The following is an 18,272-nucleotide window of genomic DNA, read 5'->3' as shown; positions in this document are numbered from 1 at the left end:
TTTTAAGAATCTTATAAGAACCTTTTAAACATCTGGGTCAGTCGTGGGTATGTGCAGAAGCTGGAGTTTGGTGTAAGTAATCTGCAGAAGTTAGCCAAGGCATCCCTCCCCTACAGAAAGGCAAAGGGGAAATCTCAGTTTCAGTAATCTTGTCCTTTCATGTTAAAAGGAGTCTGAAGGATGGATGACTTTCCACACACTTGTTTTGCCCCTATTTTAAGAGAATAGGAAGTACCACGCTTGAATTTCTGAAGAGTTTCTAATGAGGCAAAGAAATGAAGCTACTGTGGATCAAAAGAGAAGGTTTTCTTGTGGACTAATAACTGGTTAGTGAAGCAGGAAACAGAGAGCAGGAATAAATTATTGCTTTTCAAAAGGAGAGAGATTACCAAAAGAGCTGTGCTGAGGCCAGTGTTCTTGTATGTGTTCATAAGTGATTGGTCAAAAAAAAAAAAAAAAAAGGATTTAGTGATCATTCTTTTTTACTTATTCAAGACAGTGAAGACTAAAACTGAGAGAGGATCTCTCACTGTCATGAGGCCAGGCAGCCAAATAGCTGGCCGCATTCAGCATTAATAGGCACGAGGTAATGGACATGGTGAATAAGTCTAAAATACATGCTGAGGGGCTCTAAATTAAGTACTGTCACTCATCAGAAAGATTCTCAATTTATGGTGTATAACTCTGTTAAAGCACGTCTACTTTAGTTCTCTTCATTTGGGTGAAAGATGCTCTGCAAGTTGATTGCAGTCAATGCACTGATGGCTGTCTTGAGATGTTAGGTGGACTGAATCTAGAACTGGAGGGAAACCTGGAGATGAAGAGCTGGAAAACTCTTTTGACTTCTCTTCTGAAGAGATCATCTAGTTCAGCAGTAGGATTAAAGAAATGTCTCTAGGTCATTGCAGAGAAATAGCATATGATGGGTTGTTAAATACACTACTAACATGAGGTCCACAACCTCCCTTGTTTAAGCCTTTTCCAGAATTGTAACTCTCCTGATAAGCGTCACTCTTCATTACTGAGAAGTTGTTTGCATCCTAGTGTGTCTGTGATGGACATGGGGAAATCCTGATCACCACCTTCTTTAGAATGATCTTGTGCATATAAAAAGATCCCTCTAACAGAGTTTCAGATAGAAGAGAGAAATATGAGGCTTATTATTTCAGAAACATTAGTTTGGGCTACTGGTCTTGTCCTTAGTAATGTGATTTCCTCTTAAAAGAAGAATTTTAGGCTGCAGATGGACATCTGTTCATTTGATTTCCTTCTTGCTTTCACAAGATATTTCTGCTCCTTTTTTCCTTATTTCCCTTTTTAATGTTCAGGACTTCTAGATAAGGTGCAGGTTATTATGGAAATGCCCTAGAACATGCCAGCTAAAGAAGAAATCTAGTTGCTTCTCTTGTAATAATGATGAGCTAATTAAACTCATCCATCAAAATCCATAACTGCTGGCAGTTTCTGCAAAGACAGCTTACACAGGGACTGGACTGTGAAAGAAGCTTCTCAGCCTTGGCCTTTGCCAGGGAGTAGCTCAGGCTCGGACACCTTGAAGGACTCCATCCTTTCTGCAGTACACATCAGGGACATGGAGCCAAACTCCCTGAAGTTTATGACTTTACAGCGTGTGCACAGACCCCGTTTCTTGAAACTGGAGTGGTAGCAAGGGGCAAGTGGGCATCTTGCCCTGGAAAGTGTTTTCCAAAAGGCATTTCTGTCCTGATCCCATCAGCAGCTCTCCTGTGCTCCTGATTCACACCAGCTGCATGGCTTCTGACTTCTGTTCTCTTCCATTCCTCGAAGAAACCCCCAGTCCCAGCCTGCTTTCTGAGTCTGTCTGTGTAGCTCTCATCCCAGCCTGCTTTCTGAGTCCATGTAGCCCAGGTAGGTGACTGGTGCTATTCCTCAGGCTTCTGAAGTGCTGGAGCCTGTGACATCATTTTCAACGATGAGGAGGGGTGTTTCACTTGTGCTTCTGTTGTGCAGACTTGTGAGTTTATTTGGAATATGATCCAGCGCTACGCAAGTCAATTCAGACTTCTGTATTCACTGTACAGGGAAACCTTCACTTCCTTGTGGGTGTGCAGGCCTGCAGATACAGCAGCAGAAAGGTTTTTGACCAGAAATGGTGTCCACCTGGTGATGTGGGCAGGACCCACACAGCGATGATGCAGGAGACCAGCTTCAAAGACACCAAGCAGCAAGGCCTGGTGCTGCAGGGACCTGCAGTTCTGCCTCAGGAGGAGGTTTGAGGTGGCCAAGGGTGGGCTAAAAGTGCTGGTTTCAGGCTTGCGTTGTTCTTTTCTGCAAAGCAGGTACAGCCCGCAGAGCTGTGTGGGGTCCGTACGGGCCAGCAGTGGGTCTGACTCGCAGGGTGCTGCAGAGATTGCACACAGTGCTCAGGCTTGTGAGGGCAAGCGGGGGAGCCTGCCAGAGCTCAGCCCTCATCTCTGAGGCACTGAATTTTTCCTGGGATCAGGTGGGTTCAATCTTGCCCTCACCCCAAAGGTTCTCAGAAGGGTTTGGTCTCTGCCTTGTCCTACTGGTGGCAGCCAACACCTCCAGTTCCTTTCATTCCTCAGCTTTACATCTGTGAAGCTTTGGCACTTAGAAATGCACACCTGTACCTATAGGGACATGATGCTTTCTTGATGTTCTCCTAGTCACATCCTGGGCCTCACTGGAAGGTTTTGCTAAGCAACTGCTTGCTGTCAAGTCAGGTGTTTATCCTTAGGGCAAGGTGTTGCCTGAAAAAATAGAGGTCACTTCAACTGATTAATTTGTCTATGTGTAGTTTAGAATTGCTTAATGTGTAAATCTAGTTTGCTCAGCTCCCACTCAGGAGAGAGATTGTAATACAGTGCTGTTTGGAATCCCAGCCCTTTCTGGTGTTTAGCCTGTTCTCAGGAAGGATGAGCCAACAGAAGCAATGACAAGTGCATCCGGTAAATCACAGAGTTTTACTGATGATGCTGTCCATTCTGGTGCGTAAGTTCCCCCACGATCTGTACTGAATGTTAAGAAGTCTGCTGTGGTTTTAGTAATAAACACATGTTAGTTGCCATTTTTAAAGTGGCATTTAGAGAGTTTTGGATACCTACCAGACTGCATCAAACACACAGCAAAATGGAATGCAGAGATGACAGAAGATGCCACTTAAGGGGACTGTGGAAAATGGAAGGACTGTTTGTACATTTTTCTCTGGCCTTGCCTCAGACAGAGGGCTTGGGGAGGGGAGTGGGGTACTTTGAGGATGACAAAATGGTATGCCCGAAGATGGAGTAAGCTCTAAGCTGGGAGCTTTGAGATCAAGTCTGTGTGCACCCTTCAAACCAGTTATTAGAGTGGTACCTGTGCTCCTGTCCCATGCCTTTCCCTCCCCTGCTTCCCAAAGAAATGGATTTAAAAATTCAGGTGTGTAGCACTGAATGGGACAGTGGTTGTGAGCAGCTTCACACAGCCTCAGATTTTTGCTTGCGTGTGTAATCTCTCTTAGCAAATCTTTAGTGTCTTTTGGCCATGAAGAGATATGTAGGAAACAACAGACAGCCTTGACCGGGGCCTAATTATTAACGGACAAACTCACGTCCCATCCACAGCCCCTAAATACCTGTTGGCATCTGGCTTTATGGCTGCTCACTGACGGTTTCAAAGGAAGGTCGGCTTTTCCTTTCGTCTACTTCTGCTGGGCATGTAGCTCCTGACTGATGCCTAACATCAGCGTTCCGGACAGATTTGTCCAGGAAGTCTAAGGCTCCTCCTGAAGAGGAGAGGCTGAGAGGCAGCGCATCAGTTGCAGCCTCGGTTGCTTTGATGATCTCGTCTCTCCCTTCTGATCACTTTGGCCAAGTGCTACCCACAGTAAAACTGGAATAAAGGTGCAGTCAAGAGAGGGAAACAGATAGCACTGACCGAGGCTGAGTTTAAAATCTTTTATTATTTAGCTTTGCCAAACAGATAATGGAATCTGAAGTTGATTTGCTAAAATGTTTTGAAGTGGATGCCACCCCTGCCTGAGACAAAGAGGGCCTCAGTGGCAGCAGGGACCCTTAGGCTTATGGCAGCAGTTTAAAAGAACACTTTAATTTTGTATGCAACAATGTAAACTTCAAAAATAGTAAACTATAACCTTCCCCCCCCCTTTTTTTTTTACATAGCATGTGATCTATCACAGATAGAAATTTAATGGCGAACCAAAATCGCATAAGTAAACATCCTGGTGCTTACAAGTTTCATAAAAAGTGTTACATTTGATGTAAATATCTTACATTTTTAACTCTTAACACTCACAATTATGGAGTAAAAGCAACTGGCGATTCACCCCCTTAGTCCGTGCTCTCAGACTATACATCAGCAACCACGCTCTTGTCAGCCCCTGTGACCATTTTCGGTCGGATTGTCCCACACATGACCGAGACTTCCCCTTCCTCACACTGGTGTTAATCAAGCGCGGCTCCACACAGGGGTAAAACCTGTGCAAGTGATAAGAGAACCAGGTCTCCTGCGCGCAAACGTGCGGTCCCCTGGGCCCCGCGTCCCCACAGAAGCCACAGCATGTATGGGGGGGCACGTCCTGATGTCGGTGGGAATTCGGGGTCCCCCGGGGCTGCAAGCCTGAGCCCTGCCATTGCAAGTGCCATTGCGGCGGGACCTGGTTCTGCGTGGATAAAGACAAGAGTTCTGTAGAAGGCACTGGATTTCTCTTGCATGATTTTAAACGTGAACTACAGTCATGTGCAGAATAAGGAGATTTGGGCTCTAAACTGCTTTCTCTCTAGTGCTTTAGTGCAAGCATTTTTAGCGCTTGAATTTTCTCCTGGTTGCAGCGCAACATGCGCTCATCTACATAGAGTGATTTCCAAACCTCCTTCCTTCCACTCTTACCCCCATTTTCCCATCCCCGAAAATATTTCCTTTTGGTTCCTTGAAAACTTTCGGAGTACAGCTCTGGTCAAAAATAAATGTGTGATGTGGCATAGCATTTGTTTCTTTTAAATCACAGTGTGCAATGCATCATTCGGTGCCTAATGTTCAAAATGTCTGCCCTGCTTTTCATGAAAATCATTCTTTAAAATAACCTATGTAAATATATTTTGACTATATATTACATTCATTTAAAAAGAGAAGAGAGGTTCTTGGTTTGCAGGTTTGTTTTTTTTTCAGTGTACTACTTAAGTGAAAGGTCTGATGTGAAAAAAGTACAAGCAAACTGGACATGCCAAGACTTGATGCCTTAGATGGTGATCATATCAAAACTGTACAGGTATGTACACCATGTTGGACAGGTGTGCTTCTTCCCAAGAAAAGACCTTTGCATCATCATATATAAGGTTAACCACAAAGTTTGGTAAAAAGAGCATTTAATGAGCAAAGGATGACATGGAGGGGCGAGTTCTCCGGCTCTTGTTAGGCAGTCCTGAAGCAACGTCTCCATTCCCTTCGGGGATTTCTTCCTTCTTCCGGACTTTGAGACGCGTGAGAAGCTTTATTACCCAGACGTCCCATTCCTCTGGCAAGAGTAACAGGAGGAAGCCCAGGCCAATAATGATGATGGCGATTACTCGGACACTGTTGAAGACAATTTCACTCGTGTAGTGATCAACAACTGTGTGGGATATTGAATGGGTGTTATTAGGTGGGACAAAGCATTAGGGCAGTATCCCCTTCCCCCCCCCTCGCCTCCCCGGCTCCAAAGGCTGGCTGGGGTAGGAGAACACGGCCATGGAGGAGATGGTGGCAGGGAGACTACTGGTTCAGCACACAGCAGGGTACGGCCCCCGTCAGAGCAGGCAGAGCTGGCCTGTGGGCTCACGGTGCAAAAGGGGACGATGCCTGGAGCTGCAGTTGCCTGCAGCAGCATCGTCGCCCTTTGCTTGCCGACAGCACAGGAGGAACTCCCGCTGAGGTCCAGGTATGCAGGGAAAGCGGCATTTCCCTTCCCCTGCACAGCAGCCTTTTCGAGTGAATTTTCTTCTCAGCCTGACTGCCCTGCTGAATAAGAAACCCTGCAGACGCTGAGCTGTGCACGCATTCCAGCAGGGTCACACCATTTGGTACCAAAGTCTGCCGGGGTGGATGGCAGGTCCCCGGTTCTGCATGCGTGCAGCCAGCACAAAGCTGGGAGCTGCCACCTGGCGCTAGTTCAGCACGCTGGGTTTTAGGAGTCCGGTTTGGGAGAGGTGGCTCTGGTTTGGGCCAGGTTTGCCCCTGCACTCCCCTGCCCAGCCCTCTTGGGCTCTGCAGCCTCTTGGCTTTTGCTAAATATCAGAAAACTGACGATGTACCAGGCCATGCCCCAAATGGACTTGTCCAGTGCTCTTGAAAAACACCTGCAATATTATTTATCAAGGAAGCAGAATTATTAATACATATTTGCTCTAAACTGTAAGCAATTTCATTTGTTTCAATTTAGTGTTAAGCCTGCCTTGAAGAAATCATTAAGAATTGATTTCTACTTTATCCATGAGTTTTTGTACCAGCTCGGAGACAGATGACTTCAAATCTAGTTTGTTTTTCAATATGCTGGCTGCTTTGGACAGTAACTTAAAAAGGTATTCTAGAGATTATGAATATTCATGTAATACTATACAATATGTATTTATCACGTAAAGTACATTTTTAGTCAGCATCATCTCTGTAAATCTTTGAGAGAAGATGTAAAACATGTTTAATAAAGCTGTTTGCTTTTATCCCTGTTGTGCATTTGAAAGGCCATAGATTTAATATATTCATTAAGATGCAAAAGGCAGAAATTCTTACCTGCATTCACTGGGACACTCAGTACAATTCCAAGAGAAATCAAGGTGGGGTATGTAATAGCAATCCCAAAATTTAGTAGAATATTGAATGCTGAAGAAGGAAAGAAAAACACCTTTTACTACAGTGAAACTAGGCAGAGAGCACGTCACTTGAAACACACATGCTTTATTACTCTCTCTGTACGTTGTTCATCTAGAAGGCATATTAACTTCTGTTGTTACTCCTGGAAGATGCCTGTGGACAGATGTCTGTCTGCTGCATGTCCGTCTGCCTGAGACACTGCTGTTCCCAGGGAATTGTATATCCCACTGGAGCCCAGTGGCAGGATCGGGGTGAGGTTTGGGTACAACCTGTCTCCCAGTGTAATGTGCGGTGATTCCCACTCTCTATGCCAAGCCACTTTGCCCTGCTGAAAGACTAAACACACTTCATCTGGGAGATTTCAGCCAAACAGTTGCTTCTGTCTGGATACCTTTCTTGTAGAAAAGCTGCCTCCAGCCACAGGTGGAAGATGCGGTACATCTGACCCTCTTCCTGACAGGAACTTGCTAAATATAATTTCACACAATGAAATTATAATAGCATTATAACTGCATGATTATAATATCACTCCGTTGTAATGCCATACACTGTTCATGGAGTGCCCTATGACAAATTTGTAATTGCTTTGGACCAAATTCACCCTTGTTTTATGGTGATTAGCTTTAGCAAATTCAAGACAGCCTTGCCAGTACTGAGCTTGTCAGGAGCTGGGGCTCTGTCTGTTTTCTAGCAGTACCTATACATTGCACACCCCAGTGAACGCTTGCCAAATTCTGTGCTATTTACTTACAGAAAACTTCCACTGAGGCCACTGATAAGTAAACTGGAGGTACTTCTAGAGTCAAGCATCATGATTGTTCAGGGTAGAATGAGATGGGACTCAAGACAGGGATGGGGAAGGGCTATTTCCAGTAGAAATGAAAGGAACATTTTAGGAGATGTGATGCCATCATCCAGTTTGGGGACCAACTGTGGCAGCAGTTAGCACATCTAGTTTAACAAGGAACAGCATCACATTTCTGATGACCATGAATCATGAAAGCTTGGATGTGGCATCCCACCCATGCTGGGTTCCCTCGCTGGCACAGCAGTGGCAGCAGAAGAGAGGAGTGCCACCTACCAAACTCCCATCAGCACTATGCAATGCTACATTTTCCAAAGTTTCCTGCTCTTTAGGAATAGCAGTTCGCTATTACTGAAGTCAGCAGAGGCACTGGAGGCTGGCACTGGAGGCCTAACCTGCTTACTTGGGGGATGCTGATGAGCCCAAGGTAATGCCCTGCCTGTCACAGCCTGGGCAAGTGCCACTTGTCTCTGTGAAGCAGAGTTCACGAGTAGGAGTTAGGACGAGCTTTACAGTTTAGTCCCACAGCACCTTCTAATGACAGCCATAAGATTTTGGTTTGGTAATAACAGCAGGAGCAGGGTCTACGTTGCCACCTGGAAATGGGCCCTCTGCATGATTTCTCAAGCTAATAATTAGGTTGAGAAGAAGGGAAAGCAGTTTGTCAGAAGTCTGCAGCTTCCACCAGCGGCCAGTTTCTGGCACCCTCCTCCACTCTGAGCAGTGTGAGAGCCCCCCCTCTACTCACTCAATAAGAGAATCGAAAATCCACAGAGGTTTCCCCAAGGAATGACGTCAAAAGAGCTCCAGTACTCCACTTTGGTAAAATAAAGGATGACAGGAATACAGGTAACGAAGAGGACGTTGAAGACAGCTAACACGGACAGGAATAAGGCAGCTTCTCCAAATTTAGCACTGCCCAAAAGAAGTTTGAATAAAACCTACAGGAGGAAAACACATGGGGTTAACCCTCTGGAGGGCTGGTGTCCTGGCTCCATGGCTCCCGGCATCCTGGCCCACGGCCAGCGCTTGGTGGTGAGGGGCTGGGTGCCGAGCAGTGTCAGTCGGCACCTATGCAGCGATGCTTGCCGGACGCTTGCGATGGCTGCTCGTGAAGCTGTGGGGAGCCCGCAAGCACCCCTGTCCTTGCCTCCCAACACACCCCCACAGCGTCAGACTGCCTTCTCCCTGGGAACTCGTCCCCTCGCCACCTGAGGACGGCGTGTTGCCCCTGGCAGGGTGGGGAGCTGGCACGGGCACAGTGAAGGGTCCATGTCTGGGGGAGGAGGGCAGGTCGAGATGGCTCTGCTGCACATGGCGCAGCTTGTCTGCCTGCAGATCTGCCTGCTCCTTCAGCACAAATAATTCACAGAAACCGAGCCAGACTGCGGAAAGCAAGAGCAGAGTGGCAGCAGCAGCGGCAGAGTGGCATTCATTGCAGAACAAGCTGCACAGCTTGATGTGCTTACCTTGTAGAGAGCAGACATTGAGGCAGAGCCCACCACCAGGGCTATCCCAATAACGGAGTGGCTGTGAAACCCATCAGCGTATGTCATCATAACTATCCCTGCAATAGCAAATATAGCAGCCACGATCTGGTTGGAGACAAAGAAAGAAAGCAGGTGTTACTGGACAGCCCCCAACATGGAAAAAGATGCGAGCAGCTTTAAAAGAGAAGGTGGTACTTCTGCATCATCTGCTCATGTAGAAAACAAGTAGCAAGCCCAGGCCGGTACCCGCGGAGCCGATGTGCCTCCCCTCACGGCTTCCCTGGCTGCAGAGGAGCTGCAGGCAGAGCTGCAAAGAAGCGGATGCCTCGGGGTGGTGCGTGGCAGGCCAGACCGCAGAGCCCTGTGTCTCGGACTGAGCTGAAGGGGGGGATTTCATCTCTGTCACTGAGCCTCCCCATCAGCTGGTCCCTGCAGCCTGTGCGTGACTATAATACACAAGTAATAATTCCCTGGTGCTTGCAGGAAAGGCTCTGAGTCCTGAGGAGGTTTTGGAGGAAAAAGGTTTTTGAAATAAATAGGGAAATAAAAGTCATGCAACTACTTTCTGGTTCAGATGTGTCATTTCAGAGAGTAGAGGGAGGCTCAGTCGCCAGCCAGGCCGACAGCAATGCCTGAGGGAGGGTGTCTGAACAGAGGTAGCATTCATGAAGGAAAGGGACAGGCTCCCCCTGGTTCAGCAGGGTCAGCAGGAGACTCCTGGCTTCTCTGGGACTGTCCTGCCAGATGCCTCAAGCCTGCTCAGGTGGTAATTCCGGGGTGAAAAGGGCTTTCTGCATGTTCCATGATTCCTGGTTCTGCAGTGGTGCGAGGGACACCCTGCTTGGACGACATCCCCTTTGGCTGCACAGTCACGGTGATGCTTCTAAGATGGCTGGGATAAATGAGTTTATTTTGACCCATAGCTGGGTCAGTGCCAACCAACTGTCCTCTTTCCCGAGGCCAGACCGGGGTTTTGAGCCCCATCCACAGGCTGCGGCTGCCTACACATCCAGGAGCAATGGCCTCCTCTCACCTTTCCCATTCACCAGCAGCGATGCTGGGGCTTCTGTGAAGATGCAGGGGGAAAGCCTGTGTGCCGAGCTCTGCTGCCACCTGATGAGCAAGCTACGGCGAAGAGACCCCTTTACCAGCTGCAGGTCCCCATCCTGGCAGCACTGGCAGCCTTTTCCTGGGGCTGAGCCAAGGCTGGTGCCAGGGGACACCTGTAAAATCTTCCACAATCACCAAGCAGATCCCTCCTGTCCGCTGACATCAATGTCTGCAATTCCCCCTAACAGAAAAATGCCTCATTTTTGCAAACAGAAATGGATTAATTTCTCCAAAGGTTTTGCTGTAGAATGGCAGGGTGGCGTAAGGGTAGAAAAGAGCACATATCAGCAGAAGCTGATACTGCCTGGACAATACAGCTGTTAACAGCATCTCGACAAGAAGGGGTTTGAGTCTGGAAATTGCTGTACTGCTGTGCAAGATACTGAATGAGCGCAGCTTTGGCGGGCTATGGAGGGGCAGCAGGTTCTGAAGATGCCAATTTATGGCCTCATCAGAGCGGAGCCCAGTGTAAGCTGCAAAGGCTGGGTGTGCACGCTGCAAATTTAGAGAGATGCAGATATGGTATCTTGGTTTGCAGCCTTGTCGGCATCAGATCTCTCCATGCACGGCTGTGGTGCATCATTTCTAAAGTGGTGGTGGTGTAACTGGGCTCTACAGTCCTGCACAGGCTACTTTTTAAAGCAAGGGGAGAAGAAAACCCCAATGGATGGCTCTACAGCAACATGGGGCTGTTTCAGATGATAGGCAGGACTGAAGGAGCTCAGCAGCACCCAACAGTTCTCCCATCTCAGCATGCTGGTGCATGTCAAAAAAAATCCAGACACTCTGTGGCTTCAGAGGCACAAGAAAAAAGGTCATTGAATGAGACTAGCATGGGACAGGTGCAGAACAATAAAAAAAAGAGATTTGTCTTCACCCAGCATATAATGCAGCCAAGGAAATCTTTGCTGTTGCACACTGTGGATGTGAAAAGTTTACAAGGATAAACTCATGGAAGAAAAAATCCATCAAGGACTATTAACTGTAGGAACATCGCTTCCATCTCAGGAAGTCCTTGAGCCTCAAATTGCTGGAGGCTGGAAAGTCTCATGAGGAAATATCATTATAGGCTTTTCCTGTTTAGACAGTTTTTCTAGATGTCCCCTACTGGCAGCTGCTGGAGTCAGGCTCCTGGGGCAGATGCACCTTTGGTCTGACTCTATAGCTCTTTGTAGACCTGCAAGATATATGGCTGGGGCTTATCTGAAAGATCAGGGCAACTCCAGTCCTTCAACATCCCCTGTGCTAGAGACCAGGTGACAGAGAAAGGAGCGGTGGTAGATGCAGTGTCTCCTGTAGCACCTGCTCCAGGCTTGGCTGTCTCCCGGCTGAGATGCATGGGGCTTGTCCTGCCTTCACTGGAGAGCCGGGGGCAGACCACAGCCACACGTCAGGCTGTGACAAACAGCCGGTACCTCCACGCACACTGGTGAGAGCAGCCTGCCCGAGCCTCCGCTGGCGGCTGCGACTCCGCTGCAGTGGAAACTTGGAGGGGGGCATTAATGAACTGCAGAATAAAAAGCATCCCGTTTTGCTTTTAAGGTCAGGGGCTGGCTGATTTCAGAGCACCTCCCCGGAGGCTGGGTGTCTGCCTGGTTGGAAAGGAAGACTACAATTTGGGATTTGATAGTATATTTATTTCCAAGTCCCACTGGCAGGTGTGCTTGTCTATACGTTACATATGCAGGAGGTACTTGCGAGCGATGGTTCTCTTGAATCCTGAGCTGTTTTATTTACTGTTCGGGAAACACCAAAGTCCGAGACCAAAGCAAATAAATGCAGTCTGCAAACAGCTTTGCTGGTGCAGAAGTCTTTGCCTCTTCTATCAAGCATGTCACAAGTGTCAGATGAGTCTTGGCCTCGCCTGTCGACGTGCCAGGTGTGTCACATACGCTTTCTCTGGAAGCCTTTCAGCCTGTCTGTCACGCACGTCGTTAGCAGCAGTGACAGGCTGCTTGCACCGCGCCGCGCCACGGCTGCCAGCCTGCGGTGACTTGCCAATGCCTCAGCACCGCAGGGCTTGCAGAGGCAACACCCCAGGCGCTCACAGCTTCACTACAGGTGTGTCTTCTCTGAAAGCAACGGGGCAGGTCGCAGCGCAGCTGGACACACTGTGCTCTGGGCACAGTGAAGGGAAAGGGGGAGAAGTGTAACTTCATTACAGGAGACGCAGGCACTTAGAAGCGCCTGAGTGGTGAGGATAGGATTTTGCAGTGTATACATTTAAATTCCGGCCAAATTGTGAATTAAGTGCTTGCAGAGCTAGTAGTTGCACTTCTGAAGGCCAAGCAGGATACTTGCATGTGCTTAAAACCCACTAAGCTGCTGCCTTTCTCGCCTGGCCTCCTCTCCAGTGGGTGTGAACAGGGACACCCAAATGTGTGGTCAAAGCTTTGCTGCAGCACTATCCATCCTGCTGCGCTGCCATGGGGATGGAGACGGAGCGTGTGAGGGCTCCTGCTCACCACAGGGCAAGGCACTGTCCTCATTTCAGCCTCATCTACCAAACACCCTCTCCAAGGGTGCTTCTGAAAGGGTCAGCAGCTCTGGCACAGCATGGACCACGAGCTCTGGGGCTGTGCTGTGTGCTGGCTCGCAGTCCCCAAGTCGCTCCTGGAGAAACCCCAGCACTGTCCTTCCTCCCAGTTGCCAGTCCCAGGAAGAGGGCTTTGTTTTGGGGTTCATCCCGAGGCTACCCCCACAGCATGCCAGGCAGTGCCACCCTCACTGCCGGTTGCTTTTCACATGAGCGGTACAGAAAAGGGAGGAAAGAGGGAAGAAAAATGCATTTCTCCAAGAGACTTCACACTACGTCCCTCCACAGACAGGAGCATCCCCAGCGCTGCCATGGTGGCACACGAAGCTGGGCAGCAGGACTGCTGCGCTGCCCCGTGCCCTGCCAGTCCTGATGGACAGGCACTTCCTCATTCACGTTTTGCCACGTCAGGATGCCACGTCGGCCCAAGAGGAAATAGCTCAGTCCCCCTGCAAGCCTGTTCCCCCTGTGCCCAGGCCCTTTGCTGGCCTGTCACCAGGGTGGGAGATGGCCATGTTCCTCCTTGGGCATAGAGGTGGCTTCTCAGCAAGTGGCCCCCACCAACCTGCTACCCCTTGTCAGTGCCAGATGCCATGGTGAGGGGCTGGGACATGTGGCAGGAGCATCCCATGTCCCCCACCTCCCTGGCCCCTGCTCTGTGTCTCTGCTTTGTTGCTGCTGGGTTTTGAGCGAGTCAGCCTTTCCCAAGGCAGCGCTGATAAGAAACGATGGACAGCTGGACATGGCCAAGACCACCACTCAGGTCTGCTTCCCTGCTCCCTCCACTCCTTAGGGAAGGGGGGGGATGCAGAGCAGGATTAGTCCCCCGGTGCCTGTCACCTGCCACAGCACAAGACCTAGCCTGGCCAGGAAGCTGCTGGAGAGCCCCTGACCACCCTGGCTCTTCACGCACAGGCATGCACCCAAGGAGAGCACAAGAGCCATCTCTGCTCTGGCATGTGCCTGCCCTTGTGCGTGTCCCCACGCACAGGTCGGCTGCTTTCTCCCCAGACCTCAGCTGTGCCCAGCGCTGAGAGACGGCACGTGTAGACCAAGGAGCAAGCTGCACGTGCAGGAAAGCAGTGGTCAGCCCTCTACACACCTCCTCTCCTGATGTCCCACCAGCACTACAGCTGACAGCACCACAGGACAGCTGAAGACCACAAAAATATGCTTTTTTTTTTTACTTTATCAAAATGTCCTGCGCATCCAGCTAGGATAACAGTAACACTTCTCTCCTTCAGGACCATTTCAGGATACCCTTGCTTCTGTACTCAAAAAATCCAGTTAATTTGTTTTCAGGGTATGGCTACCTGGGCAGGTGGGTGGGCAAGCACAGACACCAGCTGGCCAGGCCAGGCTTTTGGCAAGTACATTTTGCAACGATTCCCGGAGCAGCATCTTGGCTGCCACCACGGCAAGGCTGGCCAAGGGCTCCTGCTGGAGAGGAGCGCTTCCCGAAAAGTTAACTCTTGGTTGCTCCACGCAGTGAGGGCTAACAGCCTCTTCTGAGCACTGAAAGCATTGCCTGAGTGGGTGAGCAGAGAGCTCCTCAAATGATGGGCGGAAAATAAGTATTATTACCATTCTTGCCGTTAATATTAGTAAGTGCCTGCTGGTGCAGCGAGGCAGGAGGGACCCACTGATGCAGTTACTCCTTGGCCCTGGGCAGTGGGTTACCCACCCACCCCGCTCTGCTGCCAGAGGACACCACATGCTGAGGGCCGCCAGAACGCAGCAGGGTCAGCAAGGAGCTGTGGGGGTTTCCGATACGCCCCCCGACCCTGTGGAGCAGATGGTCACATGGGGTGTAGGACTAAGGGTGTAAGCAAACCTTTGGGGTGCCGCCGGGAGAGCAGACCAGGCGAGCGAGCCCTCACTGCCTGGCCCCGTGCCCATAGGTGCTGGCCAGGCGTTACACCGATCCTGCACCAGCGACGCACGCACGCGCTTCGGCTGTAGCCCAGCTCTCCTCTCTGCAGCTGCTGCTGACTGACATGGGTGCAAAGGATAACCGTGCCGCCCTGCAAGCCTGCTGTTGTGCATAAGAAAGGCGAGGGACCCATTAAATTCACAGGTTGGGACCGGAAATGCATTGCGGGCAGGAATGTGCAGTTAGAAACAACTAGGTCTGGTGCCGCAGCCGGGGAATTGTCACTCAGAAGGGGCAGGCAAAGGCTGATGCATGTCCACAGCAACATGGAGATAGCAGCTACGCTTCGTGCCACACTCTGGAGCAAGTTACCTCTTTTCTGAAGGAAAATGCACAAAGACACCAGGCTGGGGGACACGAGGGCTCCGGGAGCTGGCAGGCGCCTGGGCAGGCTGCAGGGAAGGATGTGTCCCCACTCTGCAAGGATTTCTGCACCCGCTTGGCTGTCTGCATGGAGTGCTGCTCGACTCGGCCGGCGGGAGGGAAGGGGAAAAGGAAAGGCAGAAGGGAGAGGGGGAAGAAGGGAGACAGAGATAAGGAGTCACTTACCCTCACTCCCATGAACCTGTCCCTCAGAACGATCCATGAAAGCAAGAACACGAAAGCTTTGTTGCAGCAGAACAACACGGAGACATCCGTAGTGTTTATTTTCTTTATTGCATGTAAGTAAAGGTAGTTTGTGAGTGTCCAAAGAACACCAAAGGGTGCTGCCTTGGTAAAAAATACCTTCAAAGTCAAGCCATTGTCTCCAAAAAATCGGCAGCACTCCCTAAAACAAGGAGAGAAAGGCAGCGTTATTACACAAGCCAGTCACAGCCTGCAGCAAATATACGGGTTTCTTTTCTTTCTTGCTCCTCTTCTTTTCTTTTTGGGAAGGAGGGGCACACACCTTAAAGAGGAGAAGAAAGACAAGTTTCAGCATGTGGTGGGTTTACCCTGGCTGGAGGCCAGGTGCCCACCAAAGCCACTCCATCACTCCCCTCCTCAGCTGGACAGGGTAGAGAAAATATAACAAAAGGCTTGTGGGTCGAGATAAGAACAGGGAGAGATCACTCACCAGTTACTGTCACAGGAAAAACAGACTCAACTTGGGAAAATTGTTTAAATTTATTACCAATCAAATCAGAGTAGAGTAATGAGAAATAAAAAGTAAATCTTAAAACACCTCCCCCCTACCTCTCGCTTCTTCCCAGGCTCAACTGATTTCTCTGCCTCCCCCCCCCGCAGCAGCACAGGGGGATGGGGAATGGGGGTTGTGGTCAGTCCATCACACGTTGTCTCTGCCGCTCCTTCCTCCTCACGGGGAGGACTCCTCACACTCTTCCCCTGCTCGAACGTGGGGTCCCTCCCACAGGAGACAGTCCTCCACCAACTTCTCCAATGTGAGTCCTTCCCATGGGCTGCAGTTCTTCACCAGCTGCTCCAGCGTGGGTCTCTCCCACGGGGTGCAGTCCTTCAGGAACAGACTGCTCCAGCGTGGGTCCCCCACGGGGTCACAAGTCCTGCCAGCAAACCTGCTCTGGCGTGGGCTCCTCTCTCCGTGGGGCCACAGGTCCTGCCAGGAGCCTCCTCCAGCACGGGCTTCCCATGGGGTCACAGCCTCCTTCGGGCATCCACCTGCTCCAGCGTGGGGTCCTCCACAGGCTGCAGGTGGAATCTCTGCTCCACCATCATCTTCCATGGGCTGCAGGGGGACAGCCTGCCTCACCATGGGCTTCTCCATGGGCTGCAGGGAAATCTCTGCTCTGGTGCCTGGAGCACCTCCTCCCCCTCCTTCTGCACTGACCTGGGTGTCTGCAGAGCTGTTCCTCTCACATCTTCTCACTCCTTTCTCCAGCTGCAATTGCTCTTTTTGTTGCACAGGTTTTTCTCCCCCTTCTTAACTATGTTATCCCAGAGGCGCTTGATGGGCTTGGCCTTGGCCAGTGGTGGGTCCGTCTTGGAGCCCGCTGGCATTGGCTTTATTGGACATGGGGGAAGCTTCTGGCAGCTTCTCACAGAAGCCACCCCAGTAGCCCCCCTGCTACCAAAACCTTGCCAAGCGAACCCAGTACACAGCATCTGCTGCAACAGCCGGGTACGAACACACGGGGGCCGCAAACATGGGAGGGACAGCGTTGAAAGAGCAAGGGGAGTGGTGAAGCCAGGAGGTGAAATTTCACTGTCGCCATGAGTGCCTGTGCAGCGGAACATCTTGAAACACTGTGGGGTCACACTCCTCCTTTCACACCTGTGGGCACTGCGGTGCTGAAGGCCAGGGCCAGGGCTGGCAGCAAAGCTCCCTGCAGCCCTGGGGTCCCAGCGCCCATCTGCAATCTGCTATGCAGGGCTTGGAAGGAGCCTCATGGGAGCCTGGTTTGGGGTTTTTCCACCCGAGGGGTGGCACCTAGCTCAAGCCCCCGGGGAGCAGCAGGGAGGAGGTGGCTGGCAGCTGCCTGCTGGGATGAGGGTGCGTAACGGGGCACAGCATGGTGGCAGCCAGGGATGTGGCGGGTCAGCTGGAGCGGCAGCACAGGGCAGGGGAGTGAGGAGCTCACAGGTACAGCGAGGGCCGGGGGTGCTGTGAATGCCCAAGCGGGAGGCAGCCAGAGCAGGTACGGCTCTGGTGCAGGAAAAGGGAAAAAGAGCATTTTATTTGTGTCTGTCTGACAAGGAGAGAACCAAAGGGACAAAGGAAGGCATCAGGGAGCTTGAGGGCACCTGCTTGAGCCTGACAGAAGGAGCGAGGCTGGGAAAGGATCAGGTGGAGGAGGTGAGGGGTGAGTGACAGCGCGAGTGCCTTAGGAGCTGGAGGCACTGGTGGGAAAAGAGGACAGGAGGTGACGGGACCTGGACCTGCTGGCACGGCTCTGGGGAGGCAGTGGGTGGGGGCCAGGATGGGGCTGCAGGGGTCACCTCTGTGGAGACGCCGCGAGGGGAAGCCTGCGTGCAACCCGCTTCTGCTGGGCAGCAGAAGCTGCCTGCACGGAAATTCAATAAGCAAAGAAATGCAGCGGTCTGCAAGGCGGAGGGTGCAGCGTGCAGCCTGCTGAAGGGTACAGGTAGCAGCAGTCAATGGTGGTGCCATGGCCTGTGCTAGCTTTGCTTGCTTTCAAACCTTCAAACCCCAGAGGCCCTGAAGTACTTTAATGACAAAGTACTTTAATGACTTTGACAAAATTTGAGCAAAATTAAATTTTCCTCTGACAATGAATGCCCAATAGGTTTTCACTGCTGCCTGGAATTTCAAGCTGTTTGTTCCCTGAGACTGAGCATGTAAGGCTCCTTTCTGGGAGTCTGGTGAAAGTGTGATTTTGATCCACTTTCTCAGAAGATGGGGCTGTATCAGGCAGTTACCTAAAGAAACCAATCCACGCTCTGATCCTTTTCAGATTTCCCCCATCACTAGCCCTATGTCTGTCTATTCCCCCTCTGCTGCAGCAGGTATAAGGCTGCAGGGTAGAGGAAATGGATTTTTTGTGTTTGTTGGGTTTTGTGACCTGCCAGTCCCTTGTGCAGGGTTATGGCTGCACAGAACTGGCCCATTTCTTATGCAGAACTTGGCCCATCTCTGGA

General features: G+C 50.6%; 1 protein-coding gene across 3 annotated transcripts in view; it reads right to left on the bottom strand.

The window, feature by feature from the left end:
• Nucleotides 1-5,346: 5,346 nt before the first annotated feature.
• The window catches only part of SLC35F3 (solute carrier family 35 member F3), a 181,720-nt gene continuing 168,794 nt past the window's right edge, over nt 5,347-18,272 (bottom strand). For 2 of the 3 annotated variants that reach the window (XM_075748706.1, XM_075748707.1), the window contains 5 exons: nt 15,267-15,486; nt 9,118-9,243; nt 8,397-8,589; nt 6,763-6,852; nt 5,347-5,608 (listed from right to left, as the gene is read on the bottom strand). In XM_075748706.1, the coding sequence (XP_075604821.1) occupies nt 5,364-5,608; nt 6,763-6,852; nt 8,397-8,589; nt 9,118-9,243; nt 15,267-15,486 (874 nt within the window). In that variant the 3' untranslated portion in view covers nt 5,347-5,363. The remainder of the gene's footprint in view (nt 5,609-6,762; nt 6,853-8,396; nt 8,590-9,117; nt 9,244-15,266; nt 15,487-18,272) is intronic. The other variant, XM_075748708.1, reaches the window with a different exon arrangement.

This window comes from Balearica regulorum, chromosome 3 (genome assembly GCF_011004875.1).
Source record: "Balearica regulorum gibbericeps isolate bBalReg1 chromosome 3, bBalReg1.pri, whole genome shotgun sequence".
Taxonomy (NCBI): domain Eukaryota; kingdom Metazoa; phylum Chordata; class Aves; order Gruiformes; family Gruidae; genus Balearica; species Balearica regulorum.
Note: the sequence above shows the minus strand (reverse complement) of the source record. Positions and strands in the feature narration are given on the sequence as shown.